This window comes from Balaenoptera physalus (assembly GCF_965194825.1).
Source record: "Balaenoptera physalus genome assembly, chromosome: 2".
Taxonomy (NCBI): domain Eukaryota; kingdom Metazoa; phylum Chordata; class Mammalia; order Artiodactyla; family Balaenopteridae; genus Balaenoptera; species Balaenoptera physalus.
Genome location: NC_138883.1, coordinates 10,295,636 through 10,321,782, shown reverse-complemented (window position 1 = coordinate 10,321,782; position 26,147 = coordinate 10,295,636). Strand labels below are relative to the sequence as shown.

The 26,147-nt window shown below is 46.9% G+C and overlaps 1 protein-coding gene across 1 annotated transcript in view; it reads left to right on the top strand.

Moving 5' to 3' along the window:
• The window catches only part of LOC309654790 (serpin A3-8-like), a 28,295-nt gene extending 3,332 nt beyond the window's left edge, over positions 1-24,963 (top strand). The window contains exons 2-4 of the mRNA XM_082449234.1: positions 15,353-19,692; positions 21,362-21,629; positions 24,209-24,963. Coding sequence (XP_082305360.1) covers positions 19,041-19,692; positions 21,362-21,629; positions 24,209-24,371 — 1,083 coding nt within the window. The 5' untranslated portion in view covers positions 15,353-19,040 and the 3' untranslated portion in view covers positions 24,372-24,963. The remainder of the gene's footprint in view (positions 1-15,352; positions 19,693-21,361; positions 21,630-24,208) is intronic.
• Positions 24,964-26,147: the final 1,184 nt, after the last annotated feature.

The window sequence follows — 26,147 nt, the reverse complement described above, 5'->3', positions numbered from 1 at the left end:
AAAGCTCTCTCTCGCCCCTTCCCATGTGCGGACACAAGCAGAAGAGAGCCCTCACCTGGCCATGCTGGTTCCCGGATCTCCAGCCTGGATGTCCAGCCTTCAAAACTGTAAAGAGTAGATTTCCACCATGTACAAGCCACTCAGCCTATGGTATTTTGTTATGGCAGCCGGGACAAATTAAGACTCCTGAGAAACTGTCACAGGCCAGGTAAAACTAAGGAGACCTGGAAACTAAATGTAATGTGGTTTCTTGGATGGGATCCTGGAGAAGAAAAGGGATATTAGTGGAAAAAGTGAAATCCAAATGAGTCTATACAGTAAAAAGTTTCACTCCTTAGTTTTCAGAAATATACCATGGCTATGTAAGATGTTTATGTCACAGGAGCTCTCTGCACTGTCATTACAACTTTTCTGTATATCTAAAATTGTTCCAAACTAGAAAGTTGACTTTTTTTAGTGAAACGTTAAAAAAAAAGTAGGGAAGAGAATAGGTGTGGGGCTAGGGTTGTGAAGGCAGAAGCCGGAGACCAGTTAAGGAGGAGAACAGGTCGCTAAGAGAGATAGTCAAGGATTTTCTACAGCTGGGGCTCCAGAGGGAGCTCTGGGGTGGCGGCATTGAAGCCAAGAGCTGAGGGACAAGCAGGAGTGAACGGAGCGAACGTTACTTGTGCACAACGTGAGCGAAGAAGACCCAGAGGTACGAGAGCGTGTCCTGTTCACGGAACTGACAGGACACGGGTGGCTGGAGCCTGGGAGGCTCGCTCTTCACCAGCACCTGTTAGGCTGTGCAGGGTGCTGGGGGCGGGGGCGGCACTCCTAACACTGGGTAGCACTTGGATGCCACCTATTGCGTGCCTGGCACTCTTCTAAGCCCTCTGCATATATTGTCTCAGTTAATGAAGAGACAGAGAGGCACCTATGCAAGGGGCTGGGATAGCAAGTGGGTGACGTCAGTGACCTTCTCCTGTTTCCTAGAGAGCTGCACCCTAAAGTGGACTATCTGCCACCTATCCCCAAGGAATGAGGTGGGAGTGAGGTTGCCCTGAGGTGGCAACACCTACAGACACAAAAGTGCTTTGGCCACTTGGGAGAATCCAGTACGAGAGACCACATGCCATTCCTGATGGTGATTTTCTGTGAAGACGCAGAGTACAGATAACGAAATGCTCCTACACACGCCCGCATTGCTAACTCGCCCATATGTGCACACGTGGGCGCACACAGCCTTCTGGAGATGGGTGGCTTCTCAGCAACTACTACAGCCGCAGCCTCTGGTTGTACCAGGAGCTGAGCATTCGTTGTGTACCTGGGCAGGGTCGGGTGGGAGAGATGGTGCTCAAAGTCTTCCCCTCTCTGGGCCCCTGCTTCTCCATCAGTCTCCCAAAGAGGCTGCTATGAACCATTCGTGGCTTTGATCAGCAGGTACATTTCCTTCACAGATGTTAAGGGACCAGGGCGGGGGGGGGGGGGCTGGGGGTTGGGAAGATGGGTCTGGCGGGCGTGGGGTAAAGGACTATGGGACAAGGGCCCGGCCTCTGCTCCCAGGTGTGCTGAGCAAACACACGTGTCCATTTCCCCCACTGCTCGATGGGGTGATGGTAACGGGGCTGTTTGAAGGCTTGGAGGAAACCAGACAGGGGAAGGGGCCCTGACCCTACAGCAGCATTTCTCAGGCTGTGACCAACATCACCCAGGGAGCTTGTTAAAAATGCCTATTCCTGGCCCTTACCCGAAGAATCAGCGTGTTTTAACAACCCCTCCCTCAGGATTTGGATGCACAGGCAGACAGAAGACCATGGGGTTTCCAATTTGGCTCAGGCCCCAGGGAATCTGCTCCCCCTCCTCCCTGCAGCTGCCACCACCCAGCTTCAGGGCCTGAAGACTCTTATACTCTACACCCCTAGGGCCCAGACACTCTTTAGTATTAGGCATTTCTCCAGCTAGTCCTTGTCGAGCCACAGCTGGTAATAAACACAAACCCAGGCACATCTTCAGGACTCTGCCCAGAGGTCCATCCTTGGTGGAGCTTTCCTGACTCCCCCAGACCATTTCTGGTCCCCCACACCCACCCCTCCCTCCACCACTTCCCACACTGTATAGTTATGATCTCTCTATGTTTCTGTGTCTCTCACACACCAGGAAATCCCTGAGGGTTCGCCCCAGTGCCTGGCACGGGCCTTGGCCCAAAGTGCCCTCAACAAATGTTGGGTGAAAGAATGAAGGGGCTAAGTGAGGGAGGCTGCAGAAGATTCCATGCCTCTGCAAGTCCTCGGGCCACTGCCTAAGACCCCCTATTCCTTGAGCCCTGGACCCCTACCTGAGTGCGTCATGCAGGTGGGGCTGCTAATAACATATAGGACACCCAGATAAATATGAATTCCAGATAATCAATCATTTTTTAGCATAAGTATGTCCCAGGAATTGTGGGGTAGGTCCCAGGAATTCGTTTGCCAAATCTGGCAACTCTGTCTATAGGGAACAAGGGTGAACAAGAAGCAGCCATCCCCACAGCCAAAAGCCATCAGTGCTCCCTGCAGAGCTAAGGGGAAGTCACATCACGGGGACAGCAGGCAAAGGCTCTTGCTGTAAGGGGAGTGGGAACGGGTTTGGAGGAGTCAGAGGAGGGGCTATTCCACCAAGAAGGACCAGGCAGGGCTTCCTGCCACATGCTGTGCAGCCCTAGGTATAACAAAGTGGTTGACTCATGGGTGATTGCATCAAACTGAAGCCTGAGACAGAATGTTCTCAGAGGTCCCCTTGTTTATAAAGGGAGTTGAAACCCTCCCTTCTCCTGGCATGAGTTGAGGGACCTGTGGGCTCTGCAGGGACAGCTCTACACTCAGGAATGTGCTTGGGGACCTGGTGCTGGTGTCCCAGCTGCAGAGGTGGGCAGGTCCAGACCACGTGGGTGCTGCTGGACCAGAGGATGGAAGGGACGCCTGGGGTTGGAGGTGGGGACGTCAAACACAAGAGTGCCCTGAACAGCCTGTATCCCTAAAGATGTTCTGGAGACCTTGCAGAAAACAGACTGGGAGGGAGAGTGCAGACAACCCTGTGGTCACTGACACAGGGAGCAGTGCCAGGAGCTGGGACCAGAGTGAGGGCAGCAGAGGTGGAGAATAAGTGGTTTCCAGGGATGTGGAAGAGGGAGATCTTGCCCCTCACTAAAGGGGAGGCTGGAGGAGGGAGGATGACTCCAGGTTCCTGGCTGAGCTGGGAAGATAGAGGCACTGTTTACTGAGATGGGGAGCAGAGAACAGTGGGGTGGGGGGTTATTTAGGGCATAGTCAGTGGGATAGATCACTAAAGAGAGAAGCCAAGGAGGAGCTATGTCAAAATTCTGGTTACCAGAAATCTCTGAAACATGGCGAGAGCTACAGCACCCCAGGTAAGAGGCGGGAGGTGATCGATGTGACAGGAGACCACCTGTGAAGGAGAGTGGAGAGCCCTGTGATATAGGAGAGGGTCTCAGGCCAGACCAGGCTGCCGAGGGGGTACAGGAGGAAGTGGAGTGCATGTGAGGGCTTCTGGTCAACAACACCCACATTAACCAAGAGTCCTGCAGCCTGCAGGTGACTTCATGCTCCAGGATCCCTAAAATCAGAAACTATTACTGTCCACGTGTTACTGAACCAAACTTGGGTCTGCTCGCCCATGGGCAATGAAACCAGTCTGACCCCAGGTTGTGGTAAAGGAAAGTGCAACGTTTATTGCAGGGCATCAAGCAAGGAGTACAGGCAGCTAGTGCTCAAAAGACCGGAAACTCCCTGATGGCTTTCAGGGAAACGCTTTTTTTTGTTGTTTTTTTTTTTTTTTAAATAGGCTTTTTCTGGGAAGATGGAGTGGGTGAGTTTTTTTTATTTAATTTTATTTATTTATTTATTTATTTATTTATTTATTTATTTATGGCTGTGTTGGATCTTCGTTTCTTTGCGAGGGCTTTCTCTAGTTGCGGCAAGTGGGGGCCACCCTTCATCACGGTGCGCAGGCCTCTCACTGTCGCGGCCTCTCTTGTTGCGGGGCACAGACTCCAGACGCGCAGGCTCAGTAGTTGTGGCTCACGGGCCCAGTTGCTCCACAGCATGTGGGATCTTCCCAGACCAGTGCTCGAACCCGTGTCCCCTGCATTAGCAGGCCTCAACCACTGCGCCACCAGGGAAGCCCCCAGGGAAATGTTTTTAAAGACAAGGTGAGGGGAGGGGGTTGTGGGGTACGTGATCAGCTCATGGACATTCTTCTGATTGGTTGGTGGTGAGGTAATTTGGAGTCAACATTATCAACCTTCTGGTTCAACTGGTCTGGGCTCTATGTGCTAGTGGACAGCTTCCACCTGCTGGGGTTTCAGTTTCTGCAAAATAACTCAAAGAATATGGCTCAGAATATTATCTATAGCCCTTGAGGAGGAACTAAAGATCGTTGATTTTGTTTAACGGCTAAACTATGATTATTTTGTCTTGCTTGACTGTTTTCCTTTGCTTCTGCATTTTCTCACTTCTCTGATTAAATTTATTCTTTGGAACTCAGGGAAGGCCTAGGAGGCTAAAGTTTTTCTACAAACCAGAGGCAGGTGGAGGACATGGTGCGGTCTGTCCCAGGAAGACCCCTTAGGATCCTGCTCCATTACACACGTTTTCTGGACCAGGTGCCAGATCTTTCCACGGGCTGGCCCAGAGCAGAGTCAGGATGCCTCCTCCTTCCCATGGGCTGCATATGGTGTCTCTGCAGCCAGGCTGGGAACAGGGCAGTCAGGAGTAGGCCTGTGTTTCCTGGAGAGGACAACACTGCGGGCTCCAAAGCCAGCTGGCCTGGTGCGGAATCCCCACTGGGCACTTACTGCCTTGCAACCTCGGGAATTCGCTTCATTTCTCTGTACCTCAATTTCCTCATATGTAAAACAGAATAACTGTATCTCCCTCAGAAGGTATTTGTGAAAATTTGAGTTCTTAACATAAAGATTAGATCACCTGTGATTACATCCTCATTATGACCAGGCCTCTGTGTGGTGAAGGAAGAACGGGTAAACTTTTTTAAAAAGAGGAAAGGCCGAGGGAACACCCATTTACTGAGGCATCAACTGTATGGCACACACCATGCTGTGTCTGCTTTCTTCCATAATACTCAAATGTCCCGGTTTACTGTCTTGCCCTATCCTGAGAGCCAAGTGGGCAGGTGATGTGGATTTGGGTTAATCTCCTGCTGTATAATAAATCATTCTAAAAGTTTGCAGCTTGGGACAACAAAACATTTATTATCTCACAGTTTCTGAGGGTCTGGAATCTGGGAGGGGCTGAGATGGGTGGTTCTGGTTCAGGGTCTCTTGTGAGACCGTGCACACCTGCCCGGGGCTGGAATTCCACATCCAGACTCACTCACATGGCTGTTGGCAAGAGGCCTCAGCTCTTTGCCTTTGGGTCTATTCATAGGGCTGCTTCAGACATGGCTTCCGCTAGAGTCTGTGTGTGTGTTGTGTGTGTGTGAGAGAGAGAGAACCCAAGACAGAAGTAGCATCTTTTTATAACCCAAGCTCAGAAATGATACCACATCCCTTCATTCACATTCCCTTCATTAGCAACAAGCCACTAAGTCCACTCCAGCTCAAGGAGAGGGTAATTAAACTCATCTCTTGAAGGCAGGATTATCAAAGAATTTGTGGATGTACCTCTAAAATGACCAGCTTACTGTATCCCCAGAATCCATCAAAATCACTGTCCTCACAATAGAGTCAATTAATGCGTGAGGTCAAGATGGTGGTGTGGGAAGATGCAGAGTTCGCGTCTCCCCACAACTAGGGTGCCTGCCAGATGCTGGTGGGTGACCTTGATGCCCAAGGAGATGGGAAGAACCCCTAAGCAAACCAGCAGGACATGGGAGACTGAAAGGGGAAGAGAAGTGGAGGCTGGACAAGACAGGAACCACTGAGTGTTGGCTGAGATGGGGGGAGGGGTTCCTAAGCCTGAAGGGACCCTCGGGGGCTCGGAGCAGGGGGAGTGTGCTGAGCGTTTCCCATGCCCAATCGGCCCTGGAAGTCTGCCTGGCTCTCAGCTGGGTCCTACACCCTCAGAGGCCCCCTCTAGGCTGTTTTGGTACTGGGGGCATAGGAGGGAGGCTGAGGGAGAATAGGAGAGGCAGGCGGGAGGGGCCTTCCAGGACCAGAGGAGTGGGAGAGAAGCAGAGGACGTTTGTCCCACCCACTCGGGCCCAGGAAGCCTGCTGGGCTCTCAGGCGGGGTCCCCCACCTTCTGAGACCAGAGGCATGCCTGGGCCCCTTCTGTTGCTTTGAGCCTAAGCCCCACTCCCACCCTCCCCAGGATCTTTCCCAGCCATGTGGGTCCTAAGCATAGGCCCCACCCACCACCCAAACCCTGCCCCTGCCTAGGCCCCACTGTCCACAGCCAAGGCCTTTTCCACCTTTTTTTTTTCTTCTCCTCTGTTTTTACTATTGTGGTTCTGTTTTAAATTCTGGTTGTGGTTTCATCTATATTTTTATTTTTATATTCTTTCTAACATATCTGTTAGTTACCTAGTCTAATTTTATTTTTATTCTTTGTAATTGTTCTCCTTTTTTTTTTTTTGTTTTTTTGCTACCCCAAGTGGCTTGCAGGATCTTGGTTCACGAGCCAGGAGTCAGGGCAAAGTCCCTTCAGTGGGAGCTCTGGGTCCAAACACTGGACTAGCAGTGAACCTCAGACCCCAGGGAATATTCATTGGAGGTTTCCTGGAGGTCCTCATCTCAGCACCAAGACCTAGCTCTACCCAACAGCTTACAAACTCCAGTGTTGGAAGCCTGAGGCCAAACAACCAGTAAGACAAGAACACAATCCCACTCATAAAAAAAAGGGAAAAAAAATGAGACAGCAAAAAACTATGTCACAGATGAAGGAGCAAGGTAAAAACCTACAAGACCAAATAAATGAAGAGGAAATAGGCAATCTACCTGAAAAAGAATTCAGAGTAATGATAATAAAGATGACCCAAGATCTCAGAAAAAGAATGGAGGCACGGGTTGAGAAGATACAAGAAGTGTTTAACAAAGACGTAAAAGAACTAAAGAACAAGCAAACAGAGATGAACAGTACAATAACTGAAATGAAAAATACAGTAGAAGGAATCAATAGCAGAAAAACTGAGGCAGAAGAATGGATAAGTGACCTTGAAGACAGAATGGTGGAAATCTCTGCTGTGGAACAGAGTAAAGAAAAAAGAATGAAAAGAAATCAGGACATTCTCAGAGATCTCTGGGATAACATTAAATGCACCAACATTCAAATTGTAGGGGTCCCAGAAGAAGAAGAAAAAGAGAAAGTGTCTGAGAAAATATTTGAAGAGATTAGAGTCAAAAACTTCCCTAACATGGGAAAAGAAATAGTCACCCAAGTCCAGGAAACGCAGAGAGTCCCATACAGGATAAACCCAAGGAGGAACATGCTGAGACACATATTGATTAAACTAACAAAAATTAAATACAAAGAGAAAATATTAAAAGCAACAAGGGAAAAGCGACATATAACATACAAGGGACTCCCTATAAGGTTATCAGCTGATTTTTCAGCAGAAACTCTGCAACCCAGAAGGGAGTGGCATGATATATTTTAAAGTGATGAAAGGGAAGAACCTACAATCCAGAATACTGTACCCAGCAAGGCTCTCCTTCAGGTTTGACAGAGAAATCATAAACCTTACAGATAAGCATAAACTAAGAGAATTCAGCACTACCAAACCAGCTTCACAACAAATGCTAAAGGAACTTCTCTAGGCAGGAAACACAAGAGAAGAGAACAAAAGAGGAAGGGAAGAAAAAAGACCTACAAAAACAAACCCAAAACAATTAAGAAAATGACAATAGGAACATACATATCGATAATTACCTTAAATGTAAATGGATTAAATGCACCAACCAAAAGACATAGAATGGCTGAGTGGAAACAAAAACAAGACCTGTATATATGCTTTATGAAAGAGAACCACTTCAGACCTAGGGACACATACAGACAGAAAGTGAGGGGATGAAAAAAGATATTGCATGCAAATAGAAATCAAAAGAAAGTTGGAGTAGCAATACTCATATCAGACAAAATAGACTTTAAAATAAAGACTGTTACAAGAGACAAGGATGGACACTACATAATGATCAAGGGTTCAATCCAAAAAAAAGACATAGCAATTGTAAATATTTATGCACCCAAACATAGGAGCACCTCAATATATAAGGCAAATGCTAACAGCCATAACAGGGAAATCAACAGTAACACAATAATAGTGTGGGACTTTAACACCCCACTTACATCAATGGACAGATCATCCAGACAGAAAATTAATAAGGAAACACAAGTCTTAAATGACACATTAGACCTGATAGACTTAATTGATAATTATAGGACATTCCATCGGAAAGCAGCAGAATACACTTTCTTCTCAAGTGCACATGGAACATTCTCCAGGATAGATCACATCTTGGGTCACAAATCAAGCCTTGGTAAATTTAAGAAAATTGAAATCTATCAATCATCTTTTCTGACCACAACACTATGAGATTAAAAATCAATTACAGGAAAAAAAAATGGTAGAAAACACAAACACATGGAGGCTAAAAAATATATTACTAAACAACCAATGGATCACTGAAGAAATCAAAGAGGAAATAAAAAAATACCTAGAGACAAATGACAATGAAAACACGATGATCCAAAACCTATGGGATGTAGCAAAAGCAGTTCTAAGAGGGAAGTTAATAGCAATACAATCTTACCTCAAGAAACAAGAAAAATCTCAAATAAACAACCTACCTTACACCTAAAACAACTAGAGAAAGAAGAACAAACAAAACCCGAAGTTAGTAGAAGGAAAGAAATCATAAAGATCCGAACAGAAACAAATGAAATAGAGACAAAGAAAACAATAGCAAAGATCAGTGAAACTAAAAGCTGGTTCTTTGAGAAGATAAACAAAATTGATAAACCTTTAGCCAGACTCATCAAGAAAAAAGGGAGAAGACTCAAATCAATAGAATTAGAAATAGAAAGGGAAAAGTTATGACAGACATCACAGAAATACAAAAGATCATAAAAGACTACTACAAGCAACTATAAACCAATAAAATGGACAACCTGGAAGAAATGGACAAATTCTTAGAAAAGTACAACCTTCTAAGACTGAACCAGGAAGAAATAGAAAATATGAATGGGCCAATCACAAGTACTGATATTGAAAGTGTGATTAAAAATCTTCCAACAAAGAAAAGTCCAGGACCAGATGGTTTCACAGGGGAATTCTACCAAACATTTAGAGAAGAGTTAACATCTACCCTTCTCAAACTCTTCCAAAAAATTGCAGAGGACGGAACACCCCCAAGCTCATTCTATGAGGCCACCATCACCCTGATACCAAAACCAGACAATGATATCACAAAAAAAGAAAATTACCGGCAAATATCCCTGATGAACATAGACACATAAAACCTCAACAAAATACTAGCAAACCAAATCCAACAACACATTAAAGGGATCATACACCATGATCAGTGGAATTTCTCCCAGGGATGCAAGGATTTTCAATATCTGCAAATCAATCAATGTGATACACCACATCAACAAATTGAAGAATAAAACCCATATGATCATCGCAATAGATGAAGAAAAAGTGTTTTGACAAAATTCAAAACCCATTTATGATAAAAACTTTCAACAAAATGGACATAGAGTGAACCTACCTCAACATATTAAAGGCCATATATGACAAACCCACAGCGAACATCATTCTCAGTGGTGAAAAACTGAAAGCATTTCCTCTAAGATCAGGCACAAGACAAGGATGTCCACTCTCACCAGTCTTATTCAACATAGTTTTGGAAGTCCTAGCCATGGCAATCAGAAAAGGAAAAGAAATAAAAGGAACACAAATTGGAAAAGAAGAAGTAAAACTGTCACTGTTTGCAGATGACATGATACTATACATAGAAAATCCTAAAGATGCCACCAGAAAACTACTTGAGCTCATCAGTGAATTTGGTAAAGTTGCAGGATACAAAATTAATGCACAGAAATCTCTGGCATTCCTATACACTAACAATGAAAGATCGGAAAGAGAGATCAAGGAAACAATCCCATTTACCTTTGCATCAAAAAGAATAAAATACCTAGGGATAAACCTACCTAAGGTAGCAAAAGACCTGTACTCAGAAAACTATAACATACTGATGAAAGATATCAAAGATGACACAGATGGAGAGATATACCATGTTCTTGGATTGGAAGAATCAATATTGTGAAAATGACTATACTACCCAAAGCAATCTATAGATTCAATGCAATCCCTATCAAATTACCAATGGCATTTTTCACAGAACTAGAACAAAAAATTTTACAATATGTATGGAAACACAATAGACCCCGAATAGCCAAAGCAATCTTGAGAAAGAAAAACAGAGCTGGAGGACTCAAACTCCCTGACTTCAGACTATACTACAAAGCTACAGTCATCAAAACAGTATGGTACTGGCACAAAAAACAAATATAGATCAATGGAACAGGATAGAAAGCCCAGAGATAAACCCATGCAGCTATGGTCACCTAATCTATGACAAAGGAAGAATATACAATGGAGAAAACAGTCTTTTCAATAAGTGGTGCTAGAAAAACCGGACAGCTAAATGTAAATGCATGAAATTAGAACACTTCCTAACACTATACACAAAAATAAGCTCAAAATGGATTAAAGACCTAAATGTAAGCCTGGATACTATAAAACTCATAGAGGAAAACATAGGCAGAACATTTTTGACATAAATTGCAGCAAGATCTTTCTCAATTCACCTCCTAGATTAATGAAAATAAAAACAAAAATAAATAAATGAGACCTAATTAAGCTTAAAATCTTTTGCACAGCAAAGGAAACCATAAACAAAATGAAAAGACAACCCTCAGAATGAAAGAAAATATTTGCAAATGAACCAACTGACAGGGGATTAATCTCCAAAATATACAAACATACAGCTCAATATCAAAAAAACAAACAGCCCAATCAAAAAAATGGGCAGAAGATCTAAATAGACATTTCTCCAAAGAAGACATACAGATGGCTAAAAAGCACATGAAAAGGTGCTCAACATCACTAACTATTAGAGAAATGAAAATCAAAACTACAATGAGTCATCACCTCACACTGGTCAGTATGGTTATCATCAAAAAATCTACAAACAATAAATGCTGGAGAGGGTTTGGAGAAAAGGGAACCCTCATCACCATTGGTGGGAATGTAAATTGGTACAGCCACTATGGAGAACAGTATGGAGGTTCCTTAAAACACTAAAAATAGAGCTATTACATGATCCAGCAATCCCACTCCTGGGCATATATCAGGAGAAAGCCATAATTCAAAAAGATATATGCACCCCAATGTTCATTGCAGCACTATTTACAATAGCCAAGACATGGAAGCAACCTAAATGTCCATCAACAGAGGAATGGATAAAGATGTGGTATATATATACAATGGAATATTACTCAGCCATAAAAAAATGAAATAATGCCATTTGCAGCAACATGGATGGACCTAGAGATTTTCATAGTGAGTGAAGTAAGTCAGACAGAGAAAGACAAACATTATATATGATATTGCTTATATGTGGAATCTAAAAAATGGGTACAAATGAACTGATCTACAAAACAGAAATAGAATTACAGATGTAGAAAACAAACTTATGGTTACCAGGGGGTAAGGGGGGAGGGATAAACTGGGAGGTTGGGATTGATATATACACACTACTATATATAAAATACATAACTAATAAGGATCTATGGTATAGCACAGGGAACTCTACTCAGTACTCTGTAATGGCCTATGTGGGAAAAGAATCTAGAAAAGAGTAGACATATGTATATGTATAACTGATTCTCTTTGCTGTACACCTGAAACTAACGTAACATTGTAAATCAACTATACTCCAATAAAAAATTTTTAAAAAGCTGTTTAAGTTTGTTAGTTTAATTAATATGGTTACATCTTTAGAGTTATCAACATTAAGTATAATACTTCTAGTGAACCTAATTTTAATATAAAATTTGTTAGCAAGAAATATAACTTGGTGTGATAAAATTTTCATATGTAAATTAATTGTATATCGGATGAGAGTTTTAGGTGAACTCCAAGAATAATTGTGTTTTTTGGTATAACTACTTTAAAGTAGTTTCACCAACTCTTTTGATAACTTGAAAAAAACTTGTTTTGTTTCAGAAACTATGTAAAATTCTTAGAAAAGTAATATATCCCGGTATAATGCTATCAGTCATAAATCTAGTTACTTTCTTCAAATGTTGTGTCACAGAAATAACCAAATTTTCTTGTCAGTTTCATTATAACAAACTCTCAGATCTTAAATATTGAGTATTTTTAAGTCTTTTTTCATATACAGAGAGTTATTGTTTACACTGTTGCTTTTACAAATATGTTTCACCTTCAGAGAGATTCATAGGAAGGACTCTGATGCTTCCTCTGGAGTACAGTTTTCTGATAAACTTTCAGATCATATCACTGAACTGGATAAGAACTTACAGAACTCGAATGGAGAAACTGATGGCTTCATAAAACTGGGAAAAAAGATCAAAATCAAGAATTAAATTCATGGGAATGAGTGAACTGATGAAGATAATAATAATTTGTATGACTTTTTGGTTTAAATATTGCCGATTTTTTAATGTTTCATTCTACCAGATTTAAGGAACCCTCTTCTCTCAAGACGTCTAGGACTTGCAGCAATTTGATATTGTATAGCTTTGTAAACAAAGATGAAACATTTATCTTTTTCTCCCCATCTGAACTCTCCAGGACTCAGAAACTCTTAATGACTATTCTTATTTTCATGGCAATTTTGTCATTTACATAAATTCAAAATAATCTGCTCTCTTTAGAACAGGACACAATTGGAAAAACATTGATTTATTACCAAGGCTTTGTTTGGAATGTCATATTTAAGAGTATGCATAAATTCAGATATTACCATTCAGCTTTAAGGAACTAAGATTGACTTTATGTAGCCAAAAATCCCCTTGGAAAAACAGTCTGGTACTTTGCTTACAGGGTTCCCAGCTGTCTAATCAGGTGAGTAAGGAAGGTCACTTCTTGGCAATTGCAGGAAGCTCAAGATATTTTGGGGATCTCAAGAAGGGAGGGATTCACCTAAATCTATAGGTATTGCAGGCAAAGTCTGATGGCAAGTGTATGGCTTGGCTTTCCTGGGCTTGAGAGGCCTTTAAAGGTTCATTCTGAGATTCCTAATGAAAAGTTCCAGGAAAGCAGATTTAAAAGAGCTTATGTGATCAGTTGCTATTTTTGTTACACTTAGATAAATAATCAGGACAAGTTTATTGATACCAGACTTATGTTAACAAAAAATTAATCTTAACTTGGCAATATTTGGTAGAATGAGGGTGATTTTAGAAAGAAAAATTATGTTTCAGTAATGTACCTTTGTGGATAATAGATTCTGGTGCTGTTAACTGTCTTTGATGTTTTGGTATTTACCTGCAAACTGAACTAGATCCTGAATTCTTCTAGTTTCCTCCAATATCTGGCTCTGACTCTCCAAACTACTGTTTCCAGTTTTTCCTCTAATCTTTTTTGACTTGGAATCGTTGAGAAATAAAACTGCCCTTTTTCTGAAGCCAGGTAAGCTAAAATTGTACAACTTGATATAAACCTCAGGGAAATCACCATAATAGCTCATGTATAGACAATCTTTGTGCCTGTTGCTGTATAAGTCACTCAGAAAGATTACCTAAATACACGATGTCATCGTCAGAGACATTTCAAACTGCAAAAAGAGACTTAAATCTTGACATCTAGAAATCTTTTTCAGCTGGCTCCCCTCTGGACTTGGTGCCTTATTTTAATTAAGATTGCAACTAGTCATGCTGATCATTTTTCTAATTTGTTCTCCGTTGGTTTTAAACTTCTTATGTTTTATAGCTCCCATTGTTGTACTATGACAGCCTCCAAGGGAATAATGATAGCTTGACATCTGGAGGTGATTGATTTCTCCCATAAGATTCCTCCTAATGAAGATCCACGAATTTCTCCTATATTGAGTGCTGCCCAAGACTTACTTCCTAGATGGCTCCTTATTGCTCAAATGTGGCCATAAGCTCTCTAAAAGCGTATCTCCTGCACAACCACCTCTTTTCCTCCTCCATGGGACATGATTCTCTGCGAATAAGTCTTCCCAGCACCAAAGAAGTCCACGCTGATGCCAAGTAAACAAATGGTTGATCACCAGTGTTTTCCCCAAAAAGATCTCGAACATCAGGGGGACATGTGAACGGAAAGTCAAGAATTAAGAATTGTGACTTATGCACATCTCAGCTCAAATGGGTTCTGAACTTTGACCAATTATTTTCTTAATATCGACATCCAGAACATCTGCCCAGTCTTCAGACTCAAGATACATATCAGACCCTTACCCTACAGTAATTTGTGACTACCTATCTACTTATTGGAACCTTACCCTTAAGAAGTCATGACAGCCTATCTCTTAAGGACAATTATTTCCTTTCTTGTGTCAAAGTCAATCATAATTCTTGCCAGATAACATTAACAGCCTCGTGGGTTTTGTCTTTATAAGCTCCTGACTCTTTCTCTTCCTTGGAACACTCTTTTGGTTTTACCTGAATTGGTATCTTCCAAACTGCAATTCCTAAGACTCTAAAAAAACTCGTCTTGTTGCAGGCTTCTGTGTTTTCATAGTCAGCAGTCTTCCCCCCTTCACCTGCTTAGGCTATATGGCTGTGCCCCATCAGCCTGTAAGGTGTATATGAATACTTGGGGAGATTATCAGGAGATGGATTCCATATTAGTAGGTCTGGAGTAGGTCCCAAGAGTTTGCCTTTCTACAAGCTCTCTGCTGTTGGTCTGCAGACCACATTTTGAATATAGCAAGGGTGTCAAAGCTCTATCCCTATGGGCAGGGATATCTCTTAAGAAACCAGTATGCCATTAATTTCTCTTCTTTTTTCCCTTTTGTGTGGTTCAGAAATATTGCCAGGGTCCCCTGGGCTCAGAGGAGGGAATATTCAAAAAAGATTGCTGACTCAGGAGGTAAATACACTTCAGTGATCCTGTAGCCTCAGTGGCCTGTACAGAGATGACCTGGAGGGGACCACTTCAAACATCCTCAGAATTACTTGCAAAAAGTGGAAACATTTTCTGCCTTCACATTGACTGGAGGTTCAGACTAAGTCATTTCAGTTTTAAGGAAAATGAAGGCTCTCCTGGGGCCAGAGAATTTGGGAACACTTGGGGAAAATGTTGGGACAATGTTAGTAGTGATGCCTAATGTCAGTTCTCATTTTCTCTCCCCTCCCAGTTTTTAGCTAGGACATCGCACCCAATGTAGAATATTGACTGCACTCAGCAGCTTCCTTTGCAACTAGGTGTGACCATATGACCAAACTCTGGCTGGTGGAACAGAAGTGGAAATAACATAGACAACATTTAGAACATTCCATTCAAAGAAAAGGGTGTGCTTTTACCTTCCCCTCTTGCCCTTAACTGGAAGGTGGACACAGCAACGACCCACCTGGGACATGGCAAATAAACATGAGGAATGGCAGAGTGACAAGACAGAAGGAGCCTGAGTCCTGACAAAGTGGGACCACCATGTCAACCCACCCACTGCCTGCATCTGGACCTACATGAGAGGGAAATAAACTGCAGTCTTTTTTCAGCCACTGTTTTTTTGGATACTGTGTAGCTTAAAAATATGTAACTATTCTGGAACTATTTGGTGTTTGAAAGGACATAAGTTGTCATTTCAGGAAGGATGGGACCAAAATCTTCTTAGTCACATCAATGCTTTACAGTCAACAAATATTTACTAAGTAGTAAAAGAGGGAAGCACTATACAACCCTCCAACCAAATCCTGTCCTACTAGAGCTTACATTTAGTATTATTACACTTAATATTTATAGACACCTCGGTCAGGGAAATTTTGTATCTGCATTTCAGAGGCAAGGAGATTAATGTTGATGGATTTACAGTAAATTGTTTGAGGTCACACCTGGTGAGTAGTACTTTCTTGATTCAGGTATTCAGGCTAAAGCCATACCCTCACAACTAAGCCGGTGGTTTCCAAACTATGCTTGGTGGAACCCCCAGGGTTCACAGAGGTCTGTCAAGGGTTGTCATGGAGGGAGGGTTGTGACTAAGAGAGGTAAAAGGGAAGGATTTTCCCTTGAGCTCTAGAAAGGCCTGGGATTAGCTCAAAGAGAAATCTAAGGAGACCTCAAGGCCAGGGATGAAGGTCAACCAGCTCTTAGGGTGAACCAATAGTGAAGGGGTAAGGACAAACACAGCAGGCCTCCAAAGACAGATGGCGCCAGAGACCAGAGAACCCTGACACTTGGTCTCTCAACCCTCAGCACTGAGGCCTTCCAGCTCACGCTCCCTCTCTGGGAATGTAAATCGAGCTGTAGACAAAGTGCATTACCTATTAAAAACATATCTGAGTTTGTGTTTGGACATTCCTATCACATACAGACAGGTGCACACACATACACAAATCAAAGAAAAGTGACTTATAAAAGAAACACAACATAATGTTTGGTGGGGCTGTCCCAGAGTGACACAATTCTAGGGAATATTTCCCAATGTCGTTCTCTACATTCTCCAGGTTTTTATGTGGTCCTCAGTGAAGTTATCATAAACATGGGGAAAACTAACAAGACCAATATATTTTTTTAAAGATCAATAGTCAGGGATATTTTTCAATGTCCCTTTTTTTTATATTCTGAGCTTTCACACATACTTAAATGAGTTTTCTTAGACAGGAAAAAACACTCTCAATGGAAATTTTTTCACTTTGTTTATTTTCAGTTTTCTTTTAAGAGACAAAAAGTTAGTGATTTCTGTAACAAGTTTGTTCAAATAGATGTAATAAATCCTGTTACCAGGAATGGTCATCTGCCCATTTCCAGTCTGAGGACAGAACACGGTGTTGTCCCCACAGACTTTTCGCAAGCAGGGGAGGAGATCTTTGCGGGATAAATAGACAGCAGCACCCATGAAAATCCAGCATCCCAGGCAAGTGGTAGCTCTGAATCCACTCCCCACATCCCGCCCTCCCAGGCAGTTAATCCGTGATGCTCCCACACTGAGAGCAAAGGGACCCCCTTTCCAGGATGGTTCTAGGACCCTGTACGGGGCCTGTGGAACGTGAGGCAGGAGGGAGCTGGGGGGACTTACGTCCGACGCTGGGAGGGTTCTGCACCCTCTGAAGACCAGTCCTCTCTCTGGGTCTCAGTTTTCATCCTGCAAAGGGAAGGACATGCTACCAGGGCTTCTGGGGACATTTCGGCCTTTGACTCTGTGGGATTCTGATTCGAGCCAGCTGTGCACTCCATACAGCTGTGCATCCACCGTCAGGGTCAGAACTTCCCTGAGGGCCGTGCGGTACGTCTCCTTGCCTGGCACAGGTGATGCTCTCAGAGAGCCGGGTGGATGGAATTAGTGCACAGTGTCCCTCTGGGCAGAGGCCGCGGGGTCTCTAGGGGAGTTTCCTGCGCTCCACTGTCCCTATAGGGCCCCCGGCCAAGCAGACAGGAGGGTGCGTCTGTCCAGCAACTGAAAAGACAGACTGCTCAGAAACAGAGCCAGCCCTCCAACCCAGCCAAATAAAAAAAGCACTATTTCTCCAGGAATAATTTTGGAGGAAAATGTTTAACTCTTTTTGAAAGAAACGACTGCATTGGCCCTGAGTAAACTAAAAGTTGGGGCAATTGTTCGCCTCTGTCCCCAGGCTTGTCCTAAGGCCTTTCCACTGGCCTCTTGATGAGACTCAGCTCAGCTCCCTCCCCTTCACCCCCTCCTCCTCTCCTCTCCCCTCTCTTCCCCCTCCTCTGCCTCTTTTCTCTCTCTCTTCCTTTCTCCTCCCCTCCCCCACAGCAGCCCTTTCTCCTCTGAACTCTGAGATGAGGGGCCAGAGGCTGAAGGTAAACAGTCCTGTTTGCTGAGGTCTCCAGCTTTGAACTCAGCCTCTCTCGGACTTTCATGCAGTAACTCTGTCCTCTGTCCCCTGTTTTCAGGGATCACAGCTCTGGCTTGCAGGGTCCTAGAGAGGGTGGCATGTGGAGGAGATGACACCTCTGGAACTCCTCTTATGAACCCAGCACTTTCATACTTTATGTCACCTGAGCCATTCAACATGGACAGAGATGGGAACTGAGGATCAGAGAGGCTCAGTCACTTGTTTGTCACCACACAGCACTCACATGCGGCCAAAATGGAATCCTTGTCCAGGTCTCTGGCACTCTGAGACCACGCTGCTTCTCCCCACTAGGAGGCCTTTACAGGTTTATGGTGGGATCAACCACCATGTGTCCACCTGCCAGGGGCTGCAAAGATCACTCTACCCTCCTTTGATCTTTACATCAACACTTATCAGGGCCACATAGGCTCCAGCCTGCCCTCGCTGCTTGTGGTGACCTCTCTCACTGAACCCTCACAGCGACCAGGTATCACAATGAGAGTGCCCCCCTAATGTCACACACTTGTCATCAAGAGGCCGGGAGAGGTGCTGTGCCCTCTGACTCAGTCCAGGGCTCCGTCCTGGGGGGCAGACGGGGGACATAGTGGAAAAGGAGCCCCTGCTTCCTAGTCCCCTCTGACGGGGGCTGCTCTCCGAGCAGGAGGGGGGATGGGTTCTCACTGGACAGCACCTCACACCCATCACCAGCTTCCCCCCTTGGAGGCAGGCAACCCAGACTTCTCACCCTCGCTCCTCCACTTGCTTGCTGGGTGACCTTGGAAAAGCCCCTTTCCCTCTCTGTGCCCAATTTGTCCATTGGGGAAATTGGTAACAACTACAAGACTTGCTTCAAAGGGTGAGAGGGAGCCCAAAGCCTCCTCACGTATGTTGGGAGCCCAGGAGGGTGCCTAGAACTGGGAGGTCACAAAGCAGCAGAGGCAGAGAGAAGAGAGACCACGTGGGGACAGTGGGTGGTGGTTGGGACATCAACTGACACACCGAGACTTAAAGGAGCTTTGCTTTTCAGAGATGAGGACAGAGGGCATGTCCCCCCTCCTGGCTCTGGGGCTCCTGGTGGCTGGGCTCTGCTCCAGTGTCCACTGCCTCCCAGGGGGCGGGCTTCACCTGGAGGATGTGACCCCAGAGGACCAACACAAAGGGGCGCCTGTGGACGGCCACACATTCGTCTCCAGCAACACCGACTTCGCCTTCAGCCTCTACAAGCAGTTGGCTTTGAAGACCCCCAATGAGAATGTCATCTTCTGCCCCCTGAGCATCTCCATGGCCTTGGCCTTCCTCTCCTTGGGGGCCCACGGACCCACCCTGATGGAAATCCTGGAAGGCCTCAAGTTCAACCTCACAAAGACCCCTGAGACAGAAATCCACCAGGGCTTCCAGCACCTCCTGCAGATGCTCGGCCGACCCAGCAACCAGCTGCAGCTGAGCGTGGGCAACGCCATGTTCGTCCAGGAGCAGCTGAAGCTTCTGCACAAGTTCAGGGAAGATGCCTGGGCGCTGTGTGACTCCAAGGCCTTCTCCACCGACTTCCGGGGTTCCGACACTGCCAAGAAGCTCATCAATGACTATGTGAGGAATAAAACCCAGGGGAAAATTGTGGAGTTCTTCAAGGACCTTGACAAGCTCACAAATATAGTCCTGGTGAATTATATATTCTTTAAAGGTGAGTGCCTGGATGGGGGTTCTGAAAGAAACCCCCTTTTTTTTCTGAGGCTTCAGGGCTATTTCTGTCCTGGCTCAGACAACTGTGTCATTAGGCAATATATTAAAGAGGTGGCCGACCCCAGCTTAGGGAGCTTGGGCACTAAGGCCCTGCCCCAGCCATAGGCTTTGTCTGTCTTCGGATTTTCCAAATTCCAATCGTCATTAGGACGTAAGGGCAGGGGAGCCACTAACCCTTTGTTTGAGCCAGAGGGAGATATTTTATTCTGACTTAAACTTGCCCGGCTGCCAGAAGGAAGGAGCTTTCCATTCGTGTCACTCTTGAGTGACCAAGAACTGCAGCCTCCTTCCTGATGAGCTGGGTTTGGACCCACTCGGGACGGCCTGGGCTGTGTGCGCTCTGAGCCGTCTCTGACCTGGGCTTTTTCCCGTCCAGGGGACTTGGTCTCTGGAGGTTCCTAGTGAGGCTGGTGGCCGTCTTCACAGTGAGACAGCCTCTGAGGAGCCTGGGCATCCCAAGGTTCTTCATTTGTGCGCTTCTATCATCTGGAGGGTAGAACTGGCAAGGCCACCATCAGGAAAAGCCTCTGCAGAAGGAAACATCCTAGACAGGACCTTCTCCCAGCTTCTAGTTGGTTCGATGCCCAGTCCCAGTGATAGAAACTCAACACTGCAAACTTCAGCCAGGAAATTCATAAGGGGCAGACTGAAGGCAGACTTTGCACGGGGAGCGGCTGCGCAAATAGGGACCCAAAGATGGATCATCAAGTCAGGAAGTGGTCAGGTGTGTAAGAGACACTGGCTGTGGGGACCAGTCAGCCCTGAGCTAGGAGCTCCTGGAAGAGCCCAGGGCAGCGCTTCTGGGCCACTGATTTCACCTGTAAATGAAGGCCTGAAACTGAATTTCTCTGAAAACTGAATCCAGGCCTGTCCTGCTATGTTTGTTCTTTCAGTCTCCTGTACTTTCCTCTCCTACAACCCTGCCCTGGTCTAGGACTTTCTCCTCCGAAATCTCCCCCCAAGGGACACCCCAGCCAGCCCGGAGTTCCCTCAGCTCCTGCCTCTAACCCTGAGGACACAGGCAGGGGTGGAAACAAAGCAGGAAGCGCGGGTGGATACACACTCCATGAAGCCCCAGGGCCCTGATCTCCCCAAGAAGCCCCCGTCACTGAATGCTCCATCCTCTTGCGGGGAGACCCGAGCCCTCTCCTCTATTGACCCTGCCCTGCCTTCCTGGTCCCCAGGTGGCTCCTGCTTCAGCCTGGCTCACAAGGCTGTGGGGACATGTGCCCTTCCTGCAAAGCCAGCGACTAACCACTGGTCACTAATACTGTTCCCTTTAAGGACCAGGAGCTCCCATTTGTCCCCAGGCCTAACCTCACCCCATCTCTCCCTTGCCCTCTCCTGTTCCTGTTGGTTTCTCATGTAGCACAATTAATCTGTTTTTTTTCGTGACCCCCTTTCCAATCCAGACCTGTGGGGTCACCCCCATCCCCAAGGGCCTACCCACCTACCCAGGTATATGTGCAAACCTAGCAGGGCCATCCCTAGAGGCACGTGGGGGGCTGCTGGCGTGAGGAGGGTCTTCCCCGCTCAGGGACCAGGGCAGAGGAGTGAGACGCCTGCAGCCCTTGCACCACAGACCCCTCATCTGCTCCCTCCACCTCTAGCCCAGTGGAAGAAGCCCTTTGATCCCAGCCGTACTTATAAGTCAGAGTTCCACGAGAACAGGACGGTGGAGGCGCCCATGATGACCACTGGGGGCCTGGAAACGCCTTACTTCCGGGGCGAGTCGCGGGCCTGCACCGTGGTGGAGCTCAAGTGCACCCGCAACATCAGCGCGCCCCTCATCCTCCCTGACGAGGGCGAAATGCAGGACCTGGAGGCCGAGTTGCTCCCAGAGACGCTGAGGGGGTGGAGAGACTCACTGCAGCCCAGGTGACTGTCCCCAGGACCCGGAGCTGTGGGCCCACCTGCCTTCTCGGCCCTTCCCCCTCTTCCTGGACTCCGGACCCGCAGCCCCCGGGCCTCAGTAATGTCCAGGGGCGGGGGCAGAGGTGGGAGGGCCCGTCCAGGGGTGACCTTGCCCTTGGCTGCCTGCGTGGCTCTGGGCCTGAACTGTTCCTTCTCTAAGAGGATGACATCAGAGGGGGCGGGGCTGAGGGTTCCTCTGACACTAACATGCGCTGCGTCATGGGGATCCCCACACAGCCCCCGACACTCGTGCTGTTCTCTCCGTGGCTCCACCTCTTGCAGGTGGAGGGGGGCAGATGGAACTGGGATCAGTTGGGGGCTCAGGTGAGACAGACGCTGAGCATCAGCTTTGCACTGGCTAAACACTAATTCACTCATTTATTCATTCAACCATTCAGCACTGGTTGAATAGATGAACTGAGGACATGCTATGTCCCAGGGACTAATTTAGTCCCTGAGAGTAGGTCAGCAAATAAAACACTAAATTCCCCACCTTCATGGCACTTTGTAATTGCAGGAGACAGACAAGAAATAAATACAGTAACTAAATTATTTGGTACTTTGAGAGTTGAGAAATAGAGAGGTGAGTGATAGTAAAGAAAAAAGATAAAGAAAATTGTACCCAGAGGTAGCTTGTGATTGTAAATAGAGTGGCCCTTAGGTGATGTTTGAGCTGCAGAACTGAGCCTTGCAGACGTTTTAGGGAAAAGCGTTCCTGGTCAAGGGAACAGCCAGTGCAAAGCCTCTAAGGCATGAGCAGGGCTGGTGTGACTGAGGATTAGTGAGGCCGGAGCAGCAGAGCAGAGGGAATGAGAGGGAAAGTTGGGAGAGGTCAGGGCACCGGGGGTGGGGGGGATACTCAGGTCATGAGGGGCCTTGCAGACCCTTAACCTGGCCCCCCTATAAAGGAAGTGGAGAATTATCACAAGGCTTTGGGCCAATGAATGAATGATCTGTGTAATGTTTCAAAAGGATCACCCAGGTCGTCCAGTGGAGAACAGACAGCAGAGGACAGGCGTGGAGGCAGGGAGGCCAGCCAGGAGCCCAGTGCACTCACCCAGGGGAGCCGCTGGGGGTGGACCGGGAAGAGCTGGGGAGGATGGGAAGGGGTCGGGTTCTGGATAAACTGAGGGTAGACACACAGGTCAGGATGTGGAGTTCAGGAGACTGGTATTAAGGAGGCCAGCGGAGGGAGAGGCAGTTCTGGGCCCAGTGTCTGCTGCAGGGGATATAGGGAAGGTTGTGGGCAGCTATGCAGATCCTAGGGGTAATGGGTGTGGAAAGTACGTTATAAACCGCAAAGAATGAGAGACCTGCCTAGACGTGATATTGAGGCTGCAGTCCCTTCCCCAACCCCTGTCCAGGGTACCTGACGCCTTGGGGCTGCCTGACTCTCAGCCCCACCTCGCTGAAGATCCCCGGACACCCCAGGACACGGGGACCCACCCTCCCCCTGCATGTACTCCCTTCCCAACCCTTTCCTTCCTCCAATACCAAGAGTTACCACAGGACAAGGGCTCAGTGAATAGTTGTAAATGGATAGAATATTCATGGGACATCTTTGATTTACAAGCACTGGGGGAACAAGCATCTACACATTCCTGGCCCATAGAGGGCGCTCACTAAGAATCTGTTGAATGAATGGATAAAGGAGTGGGGGAGGGAGGGAGGGCGGAAGGAAAGATGGATTATGAGGAGGAATAGGTACCTCCTGCTCCCAAGGGACTCAGAATTTAATGGGAGCCACAGTCTCCTCGTATTTGGCATCTGTAAGAGCTGACACCGTGACGAGAGTCTTAAGGGAAATAGAGACAGAGAGGAGGCCTGGGGGTGGGAGACAGCATCTGTTGCTCCAAGAACCTGCGGCCACCTCTGCTCAGAAGCAGACGCACCCCTGCCCTCAAGGGGCTCACTGGGAAGACAAGATAGAGATGTTGGATTGGTTGATTCAGGTCCCCAAGGCCCTTGAATGCAGCCCCCAGCCCTCCACGTCCCCCCCAAGCCCCTTCCCGGCCCCTCCCCTCCCCACTGCCCACACTCAGGCTGCCTCTGTGCTGTGGGGCAGCCCTTCTTTCTTCCCTCTTTCCTGCAAGTGCATTCACATGCCTCCTGGACTCCTCTTCACCCCGTCAGCTCGTCCCCTCCTCCGGGACTCAGGCTCCATGCCACCTCCTGCAGGAAGCCTTCCTGGTGCCCTTGGAGCAGCCGCCCCAGCACAGTCTCCCAGCAGCTGTGGAATCCCTGTTGGAAGAGGGTGTTTCCCGTGCCCTACGGGCTTACAGGGAGAAGCAGGACCAGACGTGGGCACCGCCCCAGCCCCAGCCCTGGTGAGCTGCCTGGCATGTTAGATTCCTGCCGACGTGATGGATAATTAACGAATTAAGGAGAGTTACCCTGAGGGGTCTAGAAACTGAGGAAAGGAGTCCTTATTCCAGGGAGAAGGGGGTAGCTGGAGCGGAATCCACAGAAGACCAAGCTGTGAGGTGGGAAAAGGCAGGCTCTGAGTCAAGCAGAAGTTCAAGTTTATTTTCCTCATTTCCTAGATGGATAGATGAACTCAACTTGCCAATGTTTTCCATCTCCAGCGACTATGAGCTGAGAAACATACTTTCCCAGCTGGGTATTAAGAAAGTCTTCAACCACGAGTCTGACCTGACAGGGATCATAGAGGCCAACAAGCTGGGGGTTTCCGAGGTGAGTCTTTAAACTAAGGACAATTCATCCTTCTTATAGGAGCTTGAATGGTGACAGACAGGTAGATGTTTGGCTAATTTTGAATTTGCAAATTCATTGAATTTCCTATAACTCACTCACCCTCCCTGGGACTCCCTAAGCCTAGGAGAGCTGGGTTACAATCATGGTGGGGAGCTGTCCCCGCTTTCCCTGAAATCTAATGTGACCCAGAAGTCTATCATTGGGAAAGATCTGAAATCAGCAGAGGACCCCATGCCAAGCTCTACTTTTCACTGCCTATAGAGTCAAATACTTAAAATCTCGTACCCCTCAGTTTTTTCATCTGTAAATGAGGGTGATAGTTCTTAGCCAGCGTGCAGAGTCTAGCAGAGCAGGTAAGAGGTTATAGGTACTAACAATGGCTACAGGGACATCGTGATGGAAATACACTAAGAGCACAAGACAAGAATACCAGAGGCCCAGGTACTGCAATCCTAGAAGCAGAGAAGTCAGAGTGAATGGGGGAGGCTGGGCAGCCCTGCAGTCTCCACTGCACCCCACCTGCCAAAGGACCTGGTAAAGGAGGCCCATGTGCCAAGGGGCCTGCGGGGTCCAGGGATGGGAAGCCACATCCTACGCCAAGTAGCCGAGGGCTCAGGGACATTTCCACTGGAGCAGGAGATGAGCAAAAGCAGTGCACACCCATCTGCTGCTTCAACATGGAGGGACTGTGGACAGTCGCCTGTGAGAAAAATGCCTTGCCTTGCCCCTCCCCCTACACTAGGGGGCGCTTTGGGGGCAGCACAGTCTCTGGACTCAGACAGAGAAGGATCCAGATCAGGGGGCCCCTGCTCTTTGCCTCTCTGACTCTGGGCCCAGCACTCGCGGCCTCACTTTGCACATCTGTGCATCATGACTGCAAACCAGCCGAGAGTTTGTTGGGAGGACAAACAAATGGAACAGGTTGGCAGCACGGTGACAGACAGCGTCAGGTGAATGAATGCCAGGACTGGGAGGGGCCCCTGCTGCCCGATGCCCACTTCTGGGGGCTCTGGTCCCAGGTCCAGGTTCACTCCTCCCTCCCCAGGGCCCACGATGTGCCCTCGTGCTGACCTTGCAGGGGCTCCAGAACCTGACCTCTTCAGGCGCAGCCCCTGGACCCCTCACTCCTGCAGCTGAGCTGGGCTTCCTCGCTAGGAGTTCCCCTGCTGCCCCCCAGCACCCCAACTTGGGAGACTAGCTACTTCCAGGTTCCCAGCTGAGCTCCTCCACCACCTGATGAGTTCTACATACTCCCCTGACAGAGGGTCCCCCTCAGCAACCAGAAGGGGGTCCTGGGAGCGAAAGAGCAGCAGACACACAGCCCTTCATCCCCCTGATGTGATGGGGGCTGTGTCATCTCTCGGGAGAAGAGCTCCAGGCAATAATGATGACATCACCTACAACAGAAGGGTTGAGATCTCTCTGCCAGGCAGCCTGCTCAGACCTCTACCGGGAATAACCCATCTAGTCCTTGAGATGATCACATGAGATACTTGCTGTTACTCATCCCATTTTACCAATGAGGAAACAGCATCAGAGAGGTTCAGTCATTTCCCCCAAGACCACACAGCTAGAAATTATTGCAGGCGGGTTGTTATCGCAACCTGATGAGTGTCAGAGGAACACTCCAAACCACAAAGCCATTCTGCCCTAAAGATTTTCACAGCCATGGCCCTCATGGGACTTAGGATATAATGGGCAAGACGGATGATGAACAAAGGGCTGGAGGCTAAGAGGAGAAGACCAAACTCAGTGGGAAGTCAGGGA